Genomic DNA, 25,819 nt, shown 5'->3' on the forward strand with positions numbered 1-25,819 from the left:
ATATTTACTTCGTCTTCTTTTTTGAAGGCATTTCGGAAGGCTGTGTTTAGTAAATCTGCTTTGGCAGCACTGTCTTCGATAGTATCTCGATTGTTATGGCGCAGAGAGGGCACTGATTATTTCTTGCCGCTAATGTACTTCACATATGACCAGAATCTCTTTGGATTTTCTGCCAGGTTTTGAGGCAAAGTTTCGATGTGGAAACTGTTATAGGCGTCTCGCATTTAACTCCGCGCTAAGTTTCGAGCTTCTATAAAGGATTGCCAATCTTGGGGATATTGCGTCTGTTTAAATTTGGCAAGTTTGTTTCGTTGCTTCTGCAACAGTGTTCTAACCCGTTTTGTGTACCAAGGAGGATCAGCTCCGTCGTTTGTTAGTTTATTTGGTATAAACCTCTCAATTGCCGTCGTTACTATTTCTTTGAATTTAAGCCACATCTGGTCTACACTCGTATTATTGATTTGGAATGAGTGGAGACTGTCTCTCAGGAAGGCGTCAAGTGAATTTTTATCTGCTTTTTTGAATAGGTATATTTTTCGCTTTTTTCGAGGATTTGGGGATTACAGTATTCAATCTAGCTACGCAAACCCTGTGTTCACTAAACCGTATATCGGTTTTGATGCTAGTTATTAACTCACACACTGTGTGAAATAACCGCAGAAAGAGAATGCGGCGAAATTTTGCATTAATGGGCTTTGGCAGCAGACGACCAACGCGAGTTGCTTTGCTAACAGTACATCGCCTGTATTTCCTCTCCTGGGCACGTGACCATATCGGTTAGACCCTAGACGACTTAAAAGTAAGCTCCATAATGGTGTTGGCTGTGTTTACATGCAATGGACTGGGTCATTGACTGCATTCCCCATTCATGGGGTTCATATTCCCAAATAACGATTGAATTTTTTGTGAATGATAATGACCCATGTCACAGGCCACAGTTGGTTTGAAGAATGCTCTGACAGTTCCAGCGAATGATTTGGCCACCCATCGAGCCTTTATGGGACATAATCGAGAGATTATAACGCTTGCCTGTTTTATAAGTCACTCTTCCCTAACAACCGAACCTTATTAAGTCCTGTCATGGGAAAAGCCACATATGACACTAACTTGACACGTATGATGAATAAACGTACCGTGAAACAAGCTAATGTTACCCTCTGAGAGGATTTCGAATTTTGACTGAGCCTGTATCTAATGGACAAAGGTATTGCACTATAATTTTGAGTATATTGAAATTAACAGAAAAACTAAACGGACTTTAACCTTGGAAGTTAATGAAAGTGGTAAAAATCATATGTGAATGAAAAAACGAACGGTCGCCAGCCAAATTAGGCACATTAATTTGGAAATATACGTTTAAGAAAATTGAACATTGGCTATTTAAGTTACTTCCGTTGATATTTCCCTTTGAATAGTGCAAAGGATGCAAACTGACTCAGGGCACTTTGAGCTGTGTGTAGCAGCAGTTATCAATAACGCACACACCAGTAATTATGGAATGCAAATTCGCACCAAGCTCGTACTAATAACAGCTACGCTCAAAATCATTACTTAAACCAATACTGAAATGTTACTGCATGAAGAGTAGAACTAAATTTGGACATGAGGAGCTTCTATCTTAACTGACGTGAGAAAAACACGAATAAAGATACCGGTAAATAATGTCATAAATACACTGCTTATACTCCTCTTCATATATCAGTTTTCCTTAGCATCAGTAATAGTCCAATTATCTTTCTAATATGTGGAGAATATGATGGGGACCCACAAACTAGTATACTGTCACTAGTAAAAGTCTATGATTATTTCAGTAAAAAAGACTAATTCAAACAAAGCTACTCCTTCACTTCGCTTAGATTAGTCCACAATTTACTTTGCAAGACAAAAAATCCAACACTGAGCTCAGTTAACTTCGGAAAAGGAACCATTCATGATAGAAATCAAAATACTACTATCTTTAAAATGAGCTTAATTTATTTATCTTATTTACCACCTATGAAGCAGGTATTTTAGACAATAACATTTACACAATCTGGCACTGTATTCCTGCAAAACTCTACTTTGTAATAAACTAAGAGTACTTTAGAAAAATCCTATTTAACTTCACTTTTGTGGTTTTACCTTCAACTTTTACTACCCCTTTTACATTTAAAAAAAATCTCTTTGAAACACTTGAATACAAGAACTGTTCATTTAAAACAGGATACTCGGTTTTAGTAGCACTTAGGAGAGGACCCTGCATAGGTTCGTGATCAGGATAGAAGATATGGTTCCAGACACAGATTTATAGTATTTGGATTATTATTAAAACCACGCACACACAAATTAACTGGTCCACGCACATATACATAGATGTATGTATGAAGTTAGTAAAGCAGTGGCGAAGTTTTGGTGGCAGGCGACGTGGCGGCTAATTGTACTCATGGCTCTTGATGTTTGAATGCTCTATAAAATCTCTTCTTGGCGTCGGATTTTCAACATATTAGAATCATTCCTACTTCTCGACAATACCAAATAATGGCCAGATCCACATCCCGGACAAAATCCTTTGCAAAGCGGCTTCCAGTTGTCTCTCTTAGCACCGTCGAAGTGTGCCGTGCTACTGCTAGCCACATACTGCGTGCTGTTCACACCAAGAAGCCGTCCAGTTCGACCGCCGCCAAAACCACCTTCTACATCGCGCCATGCCACTTCCGTTGCGGAGGGACTTCCCTACATCTTTTATATATATTACAAATACAGATACAAATGCCCTAAGCACGAACCAGCTTCCAATAAACATTGTCTTTCTCATAAACATATACATATTATAAAAATTTATTATTTTAACAAATAATTTTGTATATATATACATTACAAAACTCTAAATTTCCTGTCAGAAATCAATGACTTTAACTAAAACAGAGCACACACTCCATAATTCCAGATATTGCAGATACACAGTTGCATAGTATAAACCTACTTATAATCGATACAAGTGTTACAAGGTCTCTTCATTGCACAAAATGCTGCACCGGCAACACTTTCTCAATTATGAAATGGTATAGAGTCAGTGTGGCTCAGTATTTCTGCAGGTGACTTCCAACAACTTGTTGAGTCAAGTTGCTGCAGTACAGCGGCCAGAAGGAGGACCGACACGATTTTAGGGGGTATTCCATGAATTTTGTCACCTCAGTGCACAATGCAATCGGTACCTTATCAAATGTCCGGTAGCTCTGCCGATTAAGATAATGCACAAGAACATACAGAGCACATAGCATCTGATCTCATATCACGGTAAAATATTATCATAATGGGCAACAAATGCAATTATTTTACAATTCAGCCTCGGGTCACTCAAATGGTGTCACTACCAGTTTTGTCTTATAATAAATCATCATCGGATGATTCGATAAAAAAAGAAAGAAAAGGCGGAGGAGTAGTAAAATACTTGGAAACTAGATTACAAATCAAATTAACGTCTGCGAATACACCACTGTACCTACCTGAATACGTTACATACTGACTCGAATAGGTACCCACAGCATAACTATACATTTCTAAATTTCACGTCTATGATCAAAAACTTGTTAGATCCTCAAACTACCGGTTTTGGTCAGCAATGACCATCTTCAGATCTGTTTTCAAAACATGTCCTGAACAGTAGCACTATTAATACGATGACTCTAGTACATACTATACATATCTTTGACGATGCTGGCGCTGATTTTGTGTTTATCATTTGATGATGTCAATATGGCTCCATTACATTAGAACATGTTTATAACAGATCTGAAAATCGTAGTTGCTGACCAAAGACGTTAGTCTGAGGACCTAACAGGTTTGTTATCACAGAAGTGAAATACAGTAATTTATTCTACACTTTCTGGATCACTCTTCTATTTGCGAGCATGTAGTAGCTTGTGAAACATAACCATACACTACCTCATCAAAAATATGCGAACACCATAATGAGGTGTGTCCCCACTTCTCTTTTTTTGACGGCCTGCAGTGTGCTTGGAGAAAAGCCAGTTCAATATTCCTCAAGAACCGCAACCAGAAAAGGTAGTGATGTTGGATACCAAGGTCTTGAGTGAAGTCGATGTTCTGACTCACCTTGCAAGTGTTCCACTGGTTCAGGTCAGGACTCTGGGCAGGCCAGTCCATTTCAAGAATGTTACTGTCCATAAACCAATGTCTCGCAGATGGTGCTGTGGGGGGTGGGGAGTGCGGGGGGGGGGGGGGGGAGGGGGGGGTCGCTGGCCCTCCCACCCATTGCCTCCAGGGTGTCGCGCAGGGAGTGATGTACAGGTACATGCTGGGAATTCGTGGGAGGGAAAGGGAAAAACAAGCAAATGGGTGAGCTAACAGACTGGAATGGTAGACGAGGTTATGACCACGATGAAATTGAAGTGGAGCCGAGAGGAATATATAACCATGTTAATGGGCCACACAGGTACGAAGGAAGTTCTCTACTGATTGTGAGTTCCAAGATGGAAGAAAATATCAAGACGCAGACGTAACAGAAGATAAGCAGATGACATTATAAGCCACACAGGAGACGAAATGGTTGTACATAGTCACGGACCGTTAGGTGTGGAAAAGTCTAAGAGAGATCTTCATGCAGCAACAGATGTCAAATGGCTGATGACGATAAATGTTGAAAGATGAAGTCGAACCTGTAAAATTTACTCTGCATCAAACAAACCACACCTGAACCATTCATATACCTTCGGAAAAGACTTCCTAACACTTTAATTTATTCGGATGTTAACAGATTTCTCTTATTCAGAATGCTTTTCTTGCTGTTGCCAGTCTGAATCTTATATTCGTTCTACTTTGGCCATCATCGGTTATTTTGCTGCTCACGTAGCGGAACTCATCGTCTACTTCTAGTGTCTCGTTTTGTATCTTAATTCCCTCAAGATCACCTGATTTAATTCGACTACGGTCTACCCTTGTTTTACTTTTGTTGATGTTCATCTTAACAGTTTTCGAGACACTATCCATTCTGTTCAAATACTCTTTATAGTCCTTTGGCATCTTTGGCAGAATCACAAGGTCACCAGCGAGCCGTGAAATTTTCATTTGCTCTCCCTGTACTTTGACACAATGTTTATATTTTTTACTGGCTTTCTTCCGACAGACTGAATAACATCGCGGATAGGCTGCAAGTCTGTGCCACTCCATTCTCAACTACTGCTTCCCTTTCCTGTCCTTTGTCTCCTACAACTGTAATCTGGTTTCAGCACACGTTGCAGACCACCTTTCGCTCCCTGTAGTCCTGCTACCTTCAGAAGTGAGCCATTCCAGCAAATTCTCTGCCTGTTTATGTCAGAGAGGCATGCCGTGATTGCGGCGTGGCTGTTGTTATCTGTGGCTAAGGAGGATATCTATATCCGCACTGCGACGTCGGCCGGTGTGCAGTCTCGCTGAATCTGCCTGAGGATGAGGAAGTGAACACACTGTCGGCTAGAGAGCGTCGACAAGCAGAGAGCACTGATCGTCGAAGGCAGTGCCGAGCTACAGGCAAAGACTGGACTGCAGGCTGTTTGCCTGCTACTTTTCGCTGCCGTGTACGGGATACGACGACCGGATTGATGCAGTGAAGCTACAGGCAACGATTGCAGGCTGCCGCGACTTCTCGCTTCTGTGTACTCAGGACGGCACCCGGGTTGATACTACGCCTTTCAAAAATGGCTCTGAGCACTATGGGACTGAACATCTGAGGTCATCAGTCCGCTAGAACTTAGAACTACTAAGGACATCACACATATCCAAGCCCGGGGCAGGATTCGAACCTGCGACCGTAGCGGTCGCGCGGTTCCAGACTGAAGCGCCTAGAACCGCTCGGCCACACGGCCGGCACTGCGCCTTTCACGCTCCGACAAGGATGCGAAAATGTCTTGACCATGTTAGCATGGTGCTCAGCTGTGTTAGCAAGAGGATAGATGGCGACCAAACCAGTAATCGCTGGAGTGAAATTGTCTGTTTTTCATGGTTCACCTTCCGTCTGTTTTCTTGCTTACTGCTACATGCTGCTATAGCAATGTGATATTTACATAAAGTCTGGTTCATCAGCGTGTGAGTGACGTTGTTTAGAAGTCCTTGATACTGATTAGTTCTTTGAGAGACAGGGAGGTTCAGTGGCATATTGTAAGGTGCCTCTTTCGTGAGGAAGACATTTTTACCAGTTTTAATAAATTATTGTCTCTTATTGATGTATTCACGATAGTTAGGAAGTGCTGTAGTGCGTAGCCGGCGATGGTTCGGAGAGCATTTCCCACACTGGCTGGCTAGGCGACGAAGCGACCATATGTCACGCGTAGTGGGGTGGGGCTCGGCGCTGGACCGTAGCAACAAGCGTCAGCCTGGGAAATATACGTGACGGGAAGTACCGCCATCTTGGCGCCAAAGTCACCGATTTTGTTTATTTATATTTAATAATTAAAGTCATTTATGACAACTTGAATACTAGGAGGAGCTTCTGGATGTTTAAAACTATTTATCATAATTTTTCCTCGTTAAAATTCACACCCGTTCATTAACAAATGCATATCTTAGTAAGTACTAACTTGATCGGAAATCCACGAACTGTGACGAAACTAGTAACAGATACGGACTGCGCGCCAAAGTCAGCAGTCGGCGTTAAGAGCTCTCCCTGTCTTGTTCGACGGTAGCCGTGCTCTCTGTTACGAGTAGTTTGTGACATGAGTGTTTCATTATTGATTTAATAGGAATAAAAGTGATATTACGGCATTCTGAATGTTAATTTAGAGTAAATAGATACCCAAAAGTTGATCGACAGCAATTTCAGCTAATTAGCTTCCATCGACAGAGACATCCAATGCGCCAATGAAGAATCTGCACGGGAAGACATTTACGAGAGCTGCACCGCGCACAGGTAGGAGGAAATCCGACGACACGACCCACCTAGGCGGATCAAGGAAGGTCCGACTTACACTCGCAAATTCCGGGTGGAAATGCTGACCAGTTATACTGTACGTCACATATACCACCCTCTACGGACTCGCGGCTAAGCTCAGTAATAACAGTATCAGTTTAAGCGAGGAGATCTTGCAATATGAATGATGTTGTTTTAAGTTATCATTGTGGTTTGTTAAGATGTTGTCCTTTCAGTTGTGTCTTTTGTCATATTTTATGTCATGCATTCTGTCGCCTTAGTCTTACCTCCTAGCATGAAGTCGTACTTTGCGGTACTACAAACGTCAGTCCAATTGTCTTTGGTGCGAAGGTAATCCCAAAAGTAAGGTCTCCTATTTTTTTATAAGTACATAGACCTGTTTATTTCTACAATGGTTTACATCGGTTTACAGCTTGAACATTTAGCTATTTTTCGACATAATCACCATTTCTGTCAATGCATCTTTGTAGACGCTGTGGCAGTTTGTGTGTGCCCATGTCATACTAGCTCGCCACCAGCTCCCCGGCTTTGGCGAAGAAGGATGCCGCCACTGGCGTGATTGTTGCTTGGTCCAGGTGTAAAGTCGTATGCCAAGGTTTCGTCACCGTGACAAATGGTTCAAATAGCACTGAGCACTATGGGACTTAACTTCTAAGGTCATCAGTCGCCTAGAACTTAGAACTACTTAAACCTAACTAACCTAAAGACATCACACACATCCAAGCCCGAGGCAGGATTCGAACCTGCGACCGTAGTGATCGCGCGGTTCCAGACTGTAGCGCCTAGAACCGCTCGGCCACCCCGGCCGGCCGTCACCGTGACAATTGAGTCCAGAATGTTGTCCTGTTCGGCTGCAGAGCGGTGAAGAAATGCGCGGGAAGCATCAACTCTTTCCCGCATGTGGTCCTCAGTCAGCATGTGTGTTCAATGTTTCCTTTCAAATTCTCTGAGCGCTGCTTCGGGAAGCCTCAGGAACCAATGTGCAGAGATCATCCAGGGAGATCCGCCGATCTTCACGCATCCATTGCTCAACCTTCAACTCTATCTCCTCAGAAATTGATGGTCTCCCGCTCCTTTGCTCGTCGTGAATTTCGGTCCGACCAGCTGGAAATTCTCTACGCCACTTACGAACATTTTTGACATCCATGCACAACTCACCATACACTTCCGTCAATTGGCGATGGATTTCAATCGGCACAGTGCCCTTTGCGTTCAGAAACCGGATAACTGCGCACAACTCTCACTTGGCGGTAACATCCAATGGGAACTCCATTCTTAACGGCTGCCAAGCCAAGAGTGAGCGCCTCAGCGCGGCGTGTGCTGCTGTTTACACACAGCACGCGAAGCACTCTTCACAACAGTGTGACCAACTGCCACACAGAGTTCTGTACTTATAAAAAATCGGAGACCTTACTTTTGGGACTACCCTCGTATAAGTAAGGCCTTTGTTTTGAATACTAAGATTTCTTTTGCCCCTTGTGTAAAAGTTTAGCTTTTACTGATTACACATGTTGTAGCTGTGTCCTTTAAGTGACGTCAAGGAATCTCATGTCTGATTGGATGTTTAATTTATGAAGGTTGCCACCACTTGCTTGCTTTTAAATATTTATTGCGCAGTTAATGCCGAAATCGCTTGGCAGATGGTGAAATATATGTGACAGCTATTGATGCAAGATTTCCCCACTTAACTGTTTTGAGATTTAGTGCTCTAGCGGTACTTAGGCACTGGGAAAGGTTTAATGTATGTGAAGCCTACTGATATATGTTTGTATGTATGTTTTTGGAGTGGCGTGTCGAAGAGTGGCTTTAAAGGAAATCGAGTACTAACTTCTAAACTGTTCTAGTGACTTCCAAGCCGAAATAGCTGCCTTTGACAATTACCAAATGTGATGAAATGCAGGTTGCTTTTAAACTGTGTTGTGATCGACGATGGTGTAACTCCTCTTACAATGAAGTGTCATATGACGATGTGTTAATCAGTAAATGAAAACTTGAAATTTATGTCCTATAAAACAATCAGCACACTCCACTGCGTATTTATAAAGTGAAGTTACTCATAGAAGTCCAGTGTGGGCTGTAATTATCGTATGGCAACGAAACTTTATAGATATTCTAATGCTTTAATGTAGAACCGATTTAGCCTGAAAACAAAAATAGTTCCAATTTTGGCCACCAGTTGGAAATCTGCTGCTCTGAATGCTAGAAAGATGTACAGAAATGTTTCCGCATGTAATGGATTAGAAATGGGACGTGCCAAGAAAATGTCAAATAAGTGAGAAAGGCATACTGTTGATGTTATTATTGACTGCCATTTATATAATTTGTTCAACAGGAGCAATGGAGACGTCAACGAGATATTGTACAGCGCCACATTTTCATCTGATGGCCAAAATTGTAACTAATCTTTTTCCAGAGTACGTCGGTTCCGCATTAATGCATTATAATATCTACCAAGTTTCGCTGGCACACGACAATTACAGCCCACACTGGACATCTGTGACTAGTTGCACTTTAATTATAACCATCCTCTAGAAATGCTGTCAGTGAATCTTCTAAGCTGTTGGGGGCTACAGTTTAGATCATAGGTTAATTCTGCTATGATTGCAACTATACAGTGAAAGTGTGGGTTGGAGTCTCCACTTGCAGTGGGAGAGCTAGAATATGTTGTAGTTGACAGGATGAATTAATGACTGGAGTGGGAAGGCGGTTAAAACTGCCCTGGGAAAGGGTATGGAGTATGTGGAGGGATAAGGAAGGTGGGGCATGATGATACTGGCACTGAAGCAGGCTAGGGTTTTCGAAGATAGATGATACAGTGGGGGGTCGGGAAGATAAGACTGGCAAATCTATTTCAAAATCTGTCATATTGATGGCTTTTTATGAAAACTGAAAGGAGAAATTATGTTGTTAGTTTTGGCAATGGGGTGTTGTTTTTCCATAAGGCATTTGATGTTACTTTTGTGTGTAGATCTGGTCTGTGTGCTGATGTTAAGCACATAGATATTTATGAAATGTGACTTGGTGTCAAAAATTAATTGAGTAGTCTTGTTACTTAATTTTAGGTAAGCCACATGCATATCTTAATTTAGCTGTTCCTTATAAGATAGTTTACTCTTCATTTCTCGTTGGAGCCATAATTTTGCTCCATATTGTCTGATGTGAGGTACCAGCATTGGTTCTGCTGAAATATTCATGTTGACATAGGCTGGGATGAGTTTCTTCTGTAAACAAACCATACTGAATTTCACACTTTCGATGGCTTATACCATTTTCATTGTTATCCTTACCTATTTCAGCGAGTTACCCATATTGGTGTATGACATTGAAGCCCATAATATTTGTTCTTTGGGGCCCACTGTGTAAAATATGTCTTTTAATTACATCATTATTATGAATAATAGCCAGGTCCTCTGCTATGTAAATTGTTTCTATTTTATATCATTCATTGATATCATCACACAGCTATGTATGCTGTTCGGTATCCTGGACGACATCATCCAAGTGTCCGGACCGATCACCGGATAGTTGCGTTATTTAAGGAAACAGGAAATGTTCAGCCACATGTGAAACGTCAACCACGACCTGCAACAAATGATGATGCCCAAGTAGGTGTTTTAGCTGCTGTAGCGGCTAATCCGCACGTCAGTAGCAGACAAATTGCGCGAGAATCAGGAATCTCAAAAACGTCGGTGTTGAGAATGCTTAATCAACATCGATTGCAGCCGTACCATGTTTCTGTGTACCAGGAATTGCATGGCGACGACTTTGAACGTCGTGTACAGTTCTGCCACTGGGCACGAGAGAAAGTAAGCGTTCTATTTGGCGGAGAAGCGTCATTCACCAACAGCGGTAACGTAAATCGGCATAATATGCACTATTGGTCAACGGAAAATCCACGATGGCTGCGACAAGTGGAACATCAGCGACCTTGGCGGGTTAATGTATGGTGCGGCATTATGGGAGGAAGGATAGTTGGGCCCCATTTTATCAATGACAATCGAAATGGTGCAATGTATGCTGATTTCCTACGTAATGTTCTACCGATGTTACTACAAGATGTTTCACTGCGCGACAGAATGGCGATGTACTTCCAACATGATGGATGTCCAGCACAAAGCTCGCGTGCGGTTGAAGCGGTATTGAATAACATATTTCATGCCAAGTGGATTGGTCGTCGAAGCACCATACTATGGCCACAACGCCTCACAACATGCGTCAGCGCATTGTCAACGATTGTGCGAACATTACGGAAGGCGAACTACTCGCTGTTGAGAGGAATGTCGTTACACGTATTGCCAAATGCATTGAGGTTGACGGACATCATTTTGAGCATTTATTGCATTAATGTGGTATTTACAGGTAATCACGCTGTAACAGCATGCGTTCTCAGAAATGATACGTTCACAAAGGAACATGTATCACATTGGAACAACCGAAATAAAATGTTCAAACGTACCTACGTTCTGTATTTTAATTTTAAAAAACCTACCTTTTACCAACTGTTCGTCTAAAATTGTGAGCCATATGTTTGTGACTATTATAGCGCGAAAAAAGTGGTCCAACTAAAACATTCGTATTTCTTTACGTACTACACGAATATGTAATAAAAAATGGGAGTTCCTATTTAAAAAAAAACAACGCAGTTGATATCCGTTTGACCTGTGGCAGCGCCATCTAGCGGGCCAACGATAGCGCCATCTGGTTTCCCCCTTCAAGCTAGACGAGTTTCGTTCTTTGTAGTTTTTTCATTGACGCTTATTTCGTTAGATATTTGGCCCGGTCACGATCAATGGACCACCCTGTGTGTATATATATATATATATATATATATACATATATATATATATATATATATATTGATCCAGCAGCCATTATGGATTACATACAAAAGAATTACAGACCTTGACTGTGAGCGGGCATTGAGGAAGCTGTTAATTTGTTCCGGACCAGGATTCGAACCATATATAAGTGAGGGCGGCCAATGATCTCTTCAGTGCAGATGCACATCTGTCTCGGATTCCTACGGGAGTCGGCGAAATGCCGCGAGTAATGAGGATAATGGGCAAGGGGCATTACATTAGTAATGTGGCGGATAAGGTGAGAAATTGGCGTGCTAGGGTAGTTCGTGTAATTGCAATGACCACTGTGTCTGGATGGCTTAGTGGTCAGAGTGTCTGCCAAGTAAGTAAAACACACGGGTTGGAATCGCGATCCTGCATAAATTTTCAATTCTCTCCATTGATTTCAATCAATCCCCTCTCCCTGACAAGATCTTTAATTCCTCCATCATGTTTGTACTCCTGGAAGGTAGGGACACGTGGGAATTTCGTTAGACATGCAGGATACGAGTACAGATGTCGTACCATTGTCGATAATACGCTAGTAGGCAGTGTGTCACAATAGTTCACACAGAGGAAACGCGCCCGTACACACACAGACACACACAGACACAGAGCGAAGAAACAAAAGAATGTGGGGAGTACTCACGACGGCGAGCCGCGGGCTGCGCTCGAACATGTCCCTGAGGCTGCGCGGCGTGGAGACGATGCCCAGCGAGACGCAGTCGACGAAGAGGGCGACGTGCGCGCCGGGCTGGCGCTGCTGCACGTCGAGCACCACAGAGCGCAGGATGGCGCCCTCGCTGAGCGCGTCCACCGTCAGGTGCTGCGAGCGCGCGCGCCCGTCCTCCACAGTCTCCACCACCACTGCGGGCACGCGACACCACGTCATGCCACACACTGCGCCGCTCATCCTCACACTATCACGGATTGCTCAAAAATGTCACCGCCAAAATCACAACACATTACTATTCCTTATACAGTGTAACGAACAGGCTGACATGTTGTTGTTGTTGTTGTGGTCTTCAGTCCTGAGACTGTTTGATGCAGCTCTCCATGCTACTCTATCCTGTGCAAGCTTCTTCATTTTCCAGTACTTACTGCAACCTACATCCTTCTGAATCTGCTTAGTGTATTCATCTCTTGGTCTCCCTACGATTTTTACCCTCCACGCTGCCCTCCAATGCTAAATTTGTGATCCCCTGATGCCTCAGAACATGTCCTACCAACCGGTCCCTTCTTCTGGTCAAGTTGTGCCACAAACTCTTCTTCTCCCCAATTCTATTCAATACCTCCTCATTAGTTATGTGATCTACCCACCTGATCTTCAGCATTCTTCTGTAGCACCACATTTTGAAAGCTTCTATTCTCTTCTTGTCCAAACTATTTATCGTCCATGTTTCACTTCCATACATGGCTACACTCCATACAAATACTTTCAAAAACGACTTCCTGACACTTAAATTCATACTCAATGTTAACAAATTTCTCTTCTTCAGAAACGCTTTCCTTGCCATTGCTAGTCTATATTTTATATCCTCTCTACTTCGACCATCATCAGTTATTTTACTCCCCAAATAGCAAAACTCCTTTACTACTTTAAGTGTCTCATTTCTTAATCTAATTCCCTCAGCATCACCCGAGTTAACTCGACTACATTCCATTATCCTCGTTTTGCTTTTGTTGATGTTCATCTTATATCCTCCTTCCAAGACACTGTCCATTCCGTTCAACTGCTCTTCAAAGTCCTTTGCTGTCTCTGACAGAATTACAATGTCATCGGCGGACCTCAAAGTTTTTAAATGGCTGAATACACGTCCTGTGTCAAATAATTTGAAGCCGCATTAACCATTAATAGACCGCGACTGTTTCAAAAATATGAAAAAGTTTTCAAATATCACCACTAGGTGTGATCCTGAACATCAACGTAGACAGAAAACCGATAAATACAGACTCTGTCATTAATGACTCTTCCGCACATCCAAACTCACATAAGCAAGCTGCATTTAGATCCTGCTTAAACAGAGCACAGGAATTCCCACTTAATGCTGATGACTATGAGACAGAAATAAACACCACCAAATACAATGCCCACAGCAATGGCTATCGCGAACACGAAATAGATACAAACAACCTTGCAGGTAGGGCAACCACAGCTATGAGTAATCATTTTGGGTATTAATAAACCGCTTCAGCTGTATTTTGTCCTTTATTATTGGATCACTACCGGTTTAGCGGCACTAAAAGCCACATCTTCAGGAGAACATACAACTAAAACAGAGCTAAAATGCTCAGAACTTTGTTCTGACGGACAACGAATGTTAGGTACCAAGTTCCGAGTTTTTAAGCTCTATATGTTTACCTGAAGATGTGGCTTTTACTGCCACGAAACCAGTACTGATCCAATAATAAAGGACAAAATACAGCTGAAGCAGCTTATTGTTACCAAACATGAAATAGGTACACTTTCACAACCCACAGCTAAAAACCAAAGCATACAATATAATTGCGTAGGCTTCCGTGGCCAGAGTCAGTCGACATAAAAGTTTTCTGGGTTTGGTACCGCGTCATAATGTAAAAACTACTACAGCTGGAGAAAAACCAACGTTTCGGCCACGATTGCAGCGGCCTTCTTCTGGGTCTAATGGCCTTACCCAGAAAACTTTTATGTCGAAAAGCAAACGAACTAATGTTTCTACCATCCGTCTCCGCGGCCCCCGCCACACAGGACACAAAAACCTAAGTATGTAACGATACCATATTAAGGAGTCATTTCAGACAAAACAGCCAAGCTATTAGAAAAGACAGATATCAGGATCACTTTTGTCACCAACAACAACATTAGAAAGAAAGTGGTCCATGACATGATACAACCTAAAGAGAAAATCAGCAAATCAGGAATTTATAAAATTACATGTAGTCATTGCAACAGATACTATATTAGCCAAACGGGAAGAAATTTTAAAACCCGTTTTAAAGAACACATTGACTGTGTCACACTGGATAAAGCTAATAAATTAGCTGTAGCATAGCATAAAACTGAAACAGGACACAGTATTGCAATAGACAATGCCCTCAAAGCAGGAGAGCAGGAGAATAGATATCTTGGAAGAAATCGAAATATTCATCCATGGCCATAAGACGAAAATCGAGATCCTAACTGAAATGACCAAAAATCCACATTTCTTAACGAGTCTAAATTCAGTTCTCTTAAAATAGCAAGGACATGACATGACGATTATTTGAGTATAAATTCCATAAATATTTTTGTAATTCTTAGAACAAAAAACTGTCACAGTCGCACACTTTGGCAACCAAAATCACTGATACGACAGCAAGACATGAAGAAGACATTGCCACTCACAACACTAGGACCGACATATCGATAGTCAAATCGAAACCAGCCTTGTTTTGATCGCCATCTTGTTTTGTGCACGGTTCATTTGTTTTGTGCTAGCGTGTTTTAAAGTCACACCTGTGTAGTTTGTGAACAATAGTGAAGAATTTCAAGAGAGCCATGGAAATAGCGATACCTCAGTACTTCACAAGAAGGCTGCCACGCCGCAAGAACAAAGTAAGTGATTGTTTTTTACATCTGCATCTACGTGATTACTCTGCTATTCACAATAAAGTACCTGGCAGAGGGTTCAATGAACCACCTTCAAGCTGTCTCTCTACCGTTCCACTCTCGAACGGTGCGCGGGAAAAAACGAGCACTTAAATTTTTCTGTGCGAGCCCTGATTTCTCTTATTTTATCGTGATGATCATTTCTCCCTATGTAGGTGGGTGCCAACAGAATATTTTCGCAATCGGAGGAGAAAACTAGTGATTGAAATTTCATGAGAAGATACCGTCGCAATGAAAAACGCCTTTGTTTTAATGATTGCCACACCAATTCACGTATCATGTCTGTGGCACTATCTCCCCTACTTCGCGATAATACAAAAGGACTTTTTCGATGTCATCCGTCAGTCCCATCTTATGTGGGTCCCACACCACACAGCAATACTCCAGAATAGGGCGGGCAAGCGTGGTGTAAGCAGTCTCTTTAGTAGATCTGTTGCACCTTCTAAGTGTTCTGCCAATGAATCGCAGTCTTTGGTTGGCTCTACCCACAACATTGTCTATGTGATCGTTCCAATTTAGGACATTAGTAATTGTGATCCCTAAGTATTTAGTTGAATTTACAGCCTTCAGATTTGTGTGACTTATCGTGTAATCGACATTTAGCTGATTTCTTTTAGTTCCGGTACTCATGTGAATAACTTCACACTTTTCCTTATTCAGGTTCAATTGCTACTTTTCGCACCATACAGATATCTTATCCAGATCATTTTGCAATTCGTTTTGGTGATCTGATGACTTTACAAGACGGTAAATGACAGTATCATCCGCAAACAATCTAAGATGACTACTAAGATTGTCTCCTATGTCGTTAATATAGATCAGGAACAACAGAGGGCCTATAACACTTCCTTGGGGAACGCCGGATATATTTGTAAAAGTTTTCATGTGAACAGCAGGCGAATATACAAAGTGATATCGCCTCTTACTAGGTTATCCTTCTCTCTCCCCGCAGGATGATCACAGCAGTTATGTAATGAAAATTTAATATTTGTATACACTGATGTTAAATGTTTTTGCGTTGCCACTACAGCCTGATGATGAGGTAAAACCTCGAAACATGTAACTTCCTGCAAAATAGTGGCAAATTAAGGTAACGATGACGGAAGTGGGTAGCGATCACGTACCCTGACCACAGAGGCTCGACATTATTGAGACCTGGCAACTGTTGAAAAATGGCTCTAAGCACTATGGGACTTAACATCTGAGGTCATCAGTCCCCTAGACTTAGAACTACTTAAACCTAACTAACCTAAGGACGTCACACACATCCATGCCCGAGGCAGGATTCGAACCTGCGACCGTAGCAGCAGCGCGGTTCCGGACTGAAGCGCCTGGCAAGTGTGATGACCGGGGAAGAGGCGGCACGTGGTGCTCACGAAAGCAGCACTGGTCGATGTGAACAGTGAGAACACGGACTCGGAATACGGTATCACCATTCGGGAATACACATTGTACCATGGGTCGGACCTCATCCCCCAAAATGGTCCCAAATTCCTTGACAGTACTGCGACCCGCAGAGTATCTGTGGTGGTCGATGGAATACCACGACATGGCTGTCCAAAGCATCACTAGGCCCCTGTCGTGATTCATTATTGGCACGTAAACTCGACCAAAAGTTGAAAACACTGTGAAACAAGACTCATCCGACCAAATGACACTTTCCCACTGATCCACAGTCCAGCTTCTATGGCTTCGACACTACGTTTTCCTGTTACGGGCATTTGCATCACTGATGTGTGGTTTTGGAGTTCCAGTTCACTGCAGTTCCCTTGCTTATGCAGCACCCTTCATGTTGTTTTGGCGCTGACAGGATTCCCGAGTGCGACATTCAGTTCTGCGGTGACTTGCGCAGCTGTCGTCCTCTTAGTTTTCGTCAGAATCCTGTTTAAAGACCGTCCGCCACGATCACTCAACACTCACTTCCGTCTGCGTTGTAACTTAGCGGAGATTGTTTTTCCGCTTCCCTGTATGCAGTATAAATCTTCGATATGGTGCATCTTGAAACGACAAACACTTCAGCTCGCTTGGTTACGGAATCACCAACAATACGAGCACCAGCAATTTTCCATCGCTCGAATCCACTTAGCAGCGGCGTAATGCACTCATAACTATACAGAAGACTTTTCTGACCACTATTGTCACATGCAACGCACTGAGGTCGTTGCAGAGGTGCCGTTCGTGGTCAGAAATGGCTCTGAGCACTATGGGACTTAACTGCTGTGGTCGTCAGTCCCCTAGAACTTAGAACTACTTAAACCTAACTAACCTAAGGACATCACACACATCCATGCCCGAGGCAGGATTCGAACCTGCGACCGTAGCGGTCGCGCGGTTCCAGACTGTAGAGCCTAGAACCGCTCGGCCACTCCGGCCGGCCGTGGTCAGACACAACAGCGCAAGCGGCAGGTTTGGCTAACTGTAGCATTTATGCTCAACCATGCGTTTCTCGCGATGCTTCCATGCTTTTGTCCAACTCTTGTATGTGTCTCACGGTAAGTTATCTGAATACCAATGAGACTTTGCTGCATGTCATTGCTGTGTTCCATGTGTGGTGAAACTGATTTAGCCAAAAACTAATTCGTTCCATTTCACAATTAGAAAAATCGACGTGTTTGTCACATGAGACACTCAAATTTGCATATAATGATAAAAAGCTTGTTATTTATAATAACCTGCCAAAACATTACATGTATATAATCATAGCTACGATCCGAGAGCTTTTCTGAAAATATAGGTCGCGAATGAAAATACAGTATCATCATTCATTTCATTGCCACTGGGACTATTTCAAAACATCCACGTCAAGATACCAATTGCACACAAATGTTCCACCCCTCATCCCATTGGAAAATGAAATGGCGGAGATTTTTTTTCGTATTGTTTCTGCTGACGACGACGTTAATTAAAATAACCGTTGATGACTGCCCGTCATTCTGATAAACGTTGGTAGCGAACGGGTTAAACCTAGCATCTTTTCCAGTGGTGCCACTTTTTCGTAACATCGCCATTTACAACCAGAAAAGAAGAACTAAGGAACAATTTAATCCAGAGTCAATCGTTCAAATTGTAGTGGAGTGTGCGCTGTTATCTACATCTACATCTACATCCATACTCCGCAAGCCACCTGACAGTGTGTGCCGGAGGGCACCCTGAGTACCTCTATCGGTTCTCCCTTCTATTCCAGTCTCGTATAGTTCGTGGAAAGAAGGATTGTCGGTATGCCTCTGTGTGGCTCCTATCTCTCTGATTTTATCCTCATGGTTTCTTCGCGAGATATACGTAGGAGGGAGCAATATACTGCTTGACTCGTCGGTGAAGGTATATTCTCGAAACTTCAAGAAAAGCCCGTACCGAGTTACTGAGCGTCTCTCCTGCAGAGTCTTCCACTGGAGTTTATCTATCATCTCCGTAACGCTTTCGCGATTACTAAATGATCCTGTAACGAAGCGCGCTGCTCTCCGTTGAATCTTCTCTATCTCTTCTATCAACCCTATCTGGTACGTATCCCACACTGGTGAGCAGTATTCAAGCAGTGGGCGAACAAGTGTACTGTAACCCACTTCCTTTGTTTTCTGATTGCATTTCCTTAGGATTCTTCCAACGAATCTGTCTGGCATCTGCTTTATCGACGATCAACTTTATATGATCATTCCATTTTAAATCACTCCTAATGCGTACTCCCAGATAATTTATGGAATTAACTGCTTCCAGTTATTGACCTGCTATATTGTAGCTAAATGATAAGGCATCTTTCTTTCTATGTATACGCAGCACATTACACTGGCAGATTCAGACTGTGTGCAGGACGAGATTCGAAGTCAGAACCCCGCCTTTCACGAGCAACGTGCTTCCAGTGCATGTAAAAAGCCCCTTCCCAACTTTCCCCCACCAATTAAAGCTGAATAAAACCGAGACGGGTCGAACCAGTCGATGTATCGATAAACACTCGTAATTTCGTCTGCCTGGAGAGAGAGACAAAACACTCATTTCCAGTCGATAAGCACTGCCTCTTTTTATTGCAACTACACTGATGCGGAAATGGAAACTACTATTGTGTTATTCCCCACTCTTTTGGCTCCACAACCATATTTTCCAACATAATTTGCGTTCAATGTGACGGCCTTACGCCACCTGGAAGCCCGCAACGTACCACTCTACTGGTCGATGCCGGAGCCCACGTCTTTCTGCATCGATAACCTCCCCATCATCCACGTACTGCTTCCCGCAGAATGCATCCTTCATTGGGCCAAACAGATTCAAGTCGGAAAGTGCAAGATCCGGGCTGTAGGGTGCATAGCGAAGAACAGTCCAATAAAGTTCCTCTCTGGTGCACGGACTTATATGAAGCCTTGCGTTATCATTGAGGTGAAGAAGAAATTCCTTCAGTTTCCAACAATGCAGGAGTAACAGTTTTGTGCGACCGGTCGGTCAGGGGCAGGTGGGACTGGTTTGCGCCACCGTGTTGCGATGATGATAGACCCCTCACCCAACACCTCATCGTGGTTTTCTTCTTCACTGCCAGATCTCAATAGACGTTCTGCAACCGCCTATGAATATCTACATCTACGCCTCGCAGGGTAGCCGAGCGGTCTCGGGCGCCATGCCACGGTTCGCGCGGCTACCCCCGTCGGGGGTTCCAGTCCTTCCTCTGCCATAGGTATGTGTTTTGCCCATAGCGTAAGTTAGTTCTTTCAATAGAGAGAAGTCTTCCGAAGTAAGAGTGATTTCAGGTGTGCCGCAGGGGAGTGTCGTAGGACCGTTGCTATTCACAATATATATAAATGACCTTGTGGATATTATCGGAAGTTCACCGAGGCTTTTTGCGGATGATGCTGTAGTATATCGAGAGGTTGTAACAATGGAAAATTGTACTGAAATGCAGGAGAATCTGCAACGAATTGACGCATGGTGCAGGGAATGGCAATTGAATCTTAATGTAGACAAGTGTCATGCGCTGCGAATACATAGAAAGAAAGATCCTTTATCAGTTAGCTACAATATAGCAGGTCAGCAACTGGAAGCAGTTAATACCATAAATTATCTGGGAGTAGGCATTAGGAGTGATTTAAAATGGAATGACCATATAAAATTAATCGTCGGTAAAGCAGATGGCAGACTGAGATTCATTGGAAGAATCCTTAGGAAATGCAGTCCGAAAACAAAGGAAGTAGGTTACGGTACACTTGTTCGCCCACTGCTTGAATACTGCTCACCGGTGTGGGATCCGTACCAGACAGGGTTGATAGAAATAGAGAAGATCCAACGGAGAGCAGCGCGCTTCGTTACAGGATCGTTTAGTAATCCCGAAAGCGTTACGGAGATGATAGATAAACTTCAGTGGAAGACTCGGCAAGAGAGACGCTCAGTAGCTCGATACGAGCTTTTGTCGAAGTTTCGAGAACATACCTTCACCGAAGAGTCAAGCAGTATATTGCTCCCTCCTACGTATATTTCGTGAAGAGACCATGAGGATAAAATCAGAGAGATTAGAGCCCACACAGAGCTATACCGACAATCTTTCTTTCCACGAACAATACGAGGCTGGAATAGAAGGGAGAACCGATAGAGGTACTCAAGGTACCCTCCGCCACACACCGTCAGGTGGCATGCGGAGTATGGGTGAAGATGTAAGTCTAGGGACCGATGGTCTCAGCAGTTTGGTCCCATAGGAACTTACCACAAATTTCCAATTTTTACATGTACATTGACACTTCGCAAGCCACCGTACGGTGCAGGGCGGAGGGTACACTGTACCACTGCTAGTCATTTCCTTTCCTGTTCTACTCACAAATAGAACGAGGGAAAAACTACTGTACACCCTTCTGTATGCGCCCTAATTTCTCGTATCTTATCTTCGTGGTCCTTAGGTGCAATGTATGTTGACGGCTCCATAATACTTACGTGTTGTTCGAACCTACCGGTAACAAATACAGCAGCCTGTCTCTGAATTGCTTCAGTGTCTTCCTTCTATCTGACCTGGTACGGATGCCTAACACTCAAGCAGTACTCAACAACAGGTCGCACCAGCGTCCTATATGCGGCCTCCGTTACAGCTGAAGCATTCTTTTCTAAAATTCTCCCAATAAACCGAAGTCGACCAGTCGCCTTCCCTATCACAGTTCTCACATGTTCTTTCCAGCTCATATCGCTTTGCAACGTTACGCGCAGACATTTAAACAACGTGACAGGACACTAGTAATACTGATACGAACATTAGAGCTTTGATTTTCCTACTCATCGGCATTAAATTATATTTTTCTACGTTTAGGGCTAGCTGCCATTCATCACACAAACTGGAAATTTTGTCTAAGTCGCCTTGTATCTTCCAACAGTCACTCAACTTCGACACCTTACCGTACACCACGGCGTCATCAGTGAACAACCACAGTTTGCTGCCCACCCTTTCCGCCAAATCATTTGTGAATATACAGAACAACAGTGGTCGTGTCATACTGACCTGGGGCGCTCCGGACGATACCCTTGTCTCTGATGAACACTCGCCGTCGAGGACAACACCTGTGATGCTCTGGTTTTCCGCCAAAACAAACTCAATGACAGCTCTCTGCTTGGAGAGCACCTCCTTTACAGTCGCCATTTTGAATATTAAGTATAGTACCTATCGGTACTTCATGAAACTATAGGGGCTGAAACGGGAGTATTCCATGATGTCCTACAAGAAGTACCGCATTTTTTCAACTGAAATTGGCCCAGAAAGAACGTGTTGCATTACTTATTGAATGTCCACCTTAGTTATACACGTTCCCATATTGTTTTGGTCAAAGTACTTCAGAGTTGATGCCATATCAACTAACTAGGAGCACGTAATAACAAACTCTTTAGTTAAATCAAACCAAGTGAGAGAGTTAAAAAGTATACTTCTCATTTAGTACTGCTTCCCCGTTCAGGCCAATAAATTTGATTTTCTATCCCAATATTCTTCTGATGCCAGAGAGCGAGTATGATAACTACTGTGTTCTGAAATGACCTCAAGAACGTTAAAGCACACTGCCAGTAAGGAAATCCACGCTAACTGCGTACATTGCTTCTCTCTGTCTCCCTGCCTCTCTCGGTATGTCTCCCTTCTTCTTATTGTCTTTCTCTTTCTCTCTCTCTCTCTCTCTCTCTCTCTCTCTCTCTCTCTCCCCTCCCTCGCCCTCTCTCTCGCTCTTTCCCACTATGTCACTCCCGGCTCCTCTCTCGTTGTAACGGGGTTTAGCTACGTCGTAATTCAATTTGTTTCGGGAGTAATTGCATTTGAAACACACATCAAACAACACTAGCGAATGACGCAATGACAAACGTATTTCATACTTTGTATACTTTGTCGTAGACACCAAGCGAAGGGCCGCGCGGGATTAGCCGAGCGGTCTAGGGCGCTGCAGTCAAGGACTGCGCGGCTGGTCCCGGCGGAGGTTCGAGTCCTCCCTCGGGCATGGGTGTGTGTGTTTGTCCTTAGGATAATTTAGGTTAAGTAGTGTGTAAGGTTAGGGACTGATGACCTTAGCAGTTAAGTCCCATAAGATTTCACACACACCAAGCGAAGGGGCGCAGTGGGAAGACACTGGCCTCGCATTCCTGCGGATGGTGATTCACATTACCTTCCGCTCATCCAGAGTTTCGATGTTTCTCCAAGTAGTTTAAGACATGTGCCGTGATGGTGCGTCGGAAAAGAGCTTCCCATCCTTTTCCATCCTAGTTTTGGCTCCGTCTCTAACAACCTCGACGTCGACGCGTCCCGAGAATCTTTCTTCCTTCCTTCCTTCCTTCATCGCATGCGTGCAGGTGTACTCTTCAATGATTTAATCAGTGATTCAGTTCGCCCCTCGATTGTTTCTTTCAGATACGTACGAAGTAATCCTCCTGGCCTGTAATACTTCGGCGGGCCAGCATGTGCCGGCGTGGATGAGACGGATGTCAGCGGACTCCGCTAACGAGCCCGGCGTGGCATGCCGGGCCTGCGTTCTTGGCTGAGGTCACGGGCGGCAACTGCAGCGCCGCTGATGGAGATAAAACGATGCCCGCCGAGGTTTCCAGCTTTTTGCCAGAAGCGAGTGTTTTGTCATCCCGTGACGCCACTGCCATATTCTGCACACGGCCGCAGCGACGCCGCTGGGCCAAACGCGGACTGACGACTTGCCCAAGCAGGGTGCCCCGTAGCACTACCGACTCCTTCTGAACCACGTAATCCATTTGACTGACAAACAGAACGTCCTTAGTTTGCCATGGATTATCTTAGGTAAGCTTGGACTACGCTAGTTTCCCTACTAACTTTGGTCAGTTAAGATCGTAACTGCATTACCTGTACGTCAGGTGTGTTGCATATCTATCGGGCGTTACCTCATTCCAATCGCTTTTCCTGCGTATGCAATCAGTGTCTTTCTAGATTCCTCTAGAAACTGAAAGTGGTGAACTGTCTAGAAGCTAAGAGTGGGTATACAAAGAGCAGTGTAAACTATGGAACATTTTTGTTCTTCATTGTTATCCTCGTGACTGATATTCAAAAAATATCAGTACTTACAGGAGTAGACGTGTTTGATTCAGGTTTTATTCGAAAATTGTTGATTTGTAACGTGAAACAAAAGAGGTGTTGTAGAAAATTTTTTTAAAAATACAGATTTATCACATAGTATTAGAAAACGCAATTTCATCAAAAACAGATAAAATTAAAAGAAGACAAAAACATATCAGAAATTGCTTAAATACTTCCGCGAGCTCATATAAAACATGTTTCTGCTATTGTTAAGCAACTTTCGTATTTATCAATATAATAGGAAACGCTTCCCTTCGATCATGACGAAGAACATTCTGTTGACTACAAAATAACAACAATAATTATATACATTTTTTGTTTTTGTGCAAGTAAACTGTACTTGCATAAAAATAAACGTTTTGGTTACATAAAACGGCAAAAGTTATGGGAGTAGGAAATTTCATATTTATTTATAAAATGCAGTTTATATTTTGTGAGAATGTAAAATACACACTGCACTAACACTGAACGATGTAAGGTTCTAATCATGTGCAAAACAAGCTAGCACGTTCATTTATGTTTCTTTTTCTACCAGTGCCACCATTACTACGAGTAACCATACCACTTACTACATCATTTATGTGGTGTGCCAAAACTACCGAACTCTAGTTTTGGTAGAGGGCAGTCCTTTTGGAACCGTCAAGTGTGCACAAAACAACGAGAGCCACAAAAAGTGTAACTTTTTAGTAATCATTAGCCTCTTAATAGACAGGTAAACTGGGTAAGTGGTCTAGCAGGTCTAGCATCCACGTGGTATGACTACAAACAATAAACGAACGATTTAAGAACAAGGTCAACAACCAAAACACGGACATACTCATAAATTAATCACCCTCGGCTCTAAATTTGGCCACACTGGAAACCAAGATTCAGCTGAAGTTTGGAAAAATTTCATTGTGATTACTGGTGGAGATCCTAAGTCCAATTCTACATGGTTTGTGAACTGTAAATTTTCTAATAATTCGTTTGTGTAGACACTTGACCCATTTCTTTTGCATAGATCCTTGTAGAATGACGCATAGTACAGTAAATGATCCATCCATTCATATGTTCAGCCTGTAATTCTATTGATTGTGTGTGCCATTTTCAATCTAATCTAGGTAGATTCCAATGAATTTGCCTGCCCGATGAGGTGGTCTTCTATGACCTCCTTCGTCGCCACTAGCCATTCCTGTCAAGATGTCTTATTCCAAGAAAGAGCTTCTTACGGTGCAATGAAAAGATCTATTTTCAACACCCTACCTTGAAGGCTAATATTTGGTCTGTTCTGCTTATCACCCAATCTTCGCAAGTATTTGTTGCACCGATAAAAAAAAGTATATGTTATTTGACTGCACCTGCTTCACTTCCTAAGATCTTTACAATTTCTGTTCCTGTTTGTAGCTTCTTATAATGAAAAGAAAATGTATAAATGTAGTATCAACAAGACACTGATAAACACGTCTAGCGGTTATTACATTTACACTATGCGATCGAAAGTATCCGGCCACCTCGCTTACAAGTTCGTGGCGCCCTCCATCGGTAACGCTGGAATTCAGTATGGCGTTGCCCACCCTTAGCCTTGATGACAGCTTCCACTCTCACACGCTTACGTTCAATCAGATGCTGGAGGGTTTTTTGGGCAATGACATCCCATTATTCACGGAGTGCTGCACTGAGGAGAGGTATCGATGTCAGTCGGTGAGGCCTGGCACGAAGTCGGCGCTCTAAAACATCCCAAAAGTGTTCTATAGGATTTAGGTCAGGAGTCTGTGCAGGCCCCCTCCATGAAAATCACGACCACAGTCTACCACCACCGCTTCCGAATTATACTGTTGGCACTACACGCGCTGGCAGATGACTTTCACCGGGCATTCGCCATACCCACACCCTGCCATCAGATCGCCACATTGTGTACCGCGATTCGTCACTCCACACAA

General features: G+C 43.1%; 1 protein-coding gene across 1 annotated transcript in view; it reads right to left on the reverse strand.

Annotated features, from left to right (window-relative positions):
* LOC126485078 (cartilage oligomeric matrix protein) overlaps nucleotides 1-25,819 on the reverse strand; it is a 397,283-nt gene that overhangs the window by 122,998 nt on the left and 248,466 nt on the right. The window contains exon 3 of the mRNA XM_050108681.1: nucleotides 12,392-12,609. Coding sequence (XP_049964638.1) covers nucleotides 12,392-12,609 — 218 coding nt within the window. The remainder of the gene's footprint in view (nucleotides 1-12,391; nucleotides 12,610-25,819) is intronic.

Source organism: Schistocerca serialis, chromosome 6 (genome assembly GCF_023864345.2).
Source record: "Schistocerca serialis cubense isolate TAMUIC-IGC-003099 chromosome 6, iqSchSeri2.2, whole genome shotgun sequence".
In the NCBI taxonomy this organism is placed as follows: Eukaryota; Metazoa; Arthropoda; class Insecta; order Orthoptera; family Acrididae; genus Schistocerca; species Schistocerca serialis.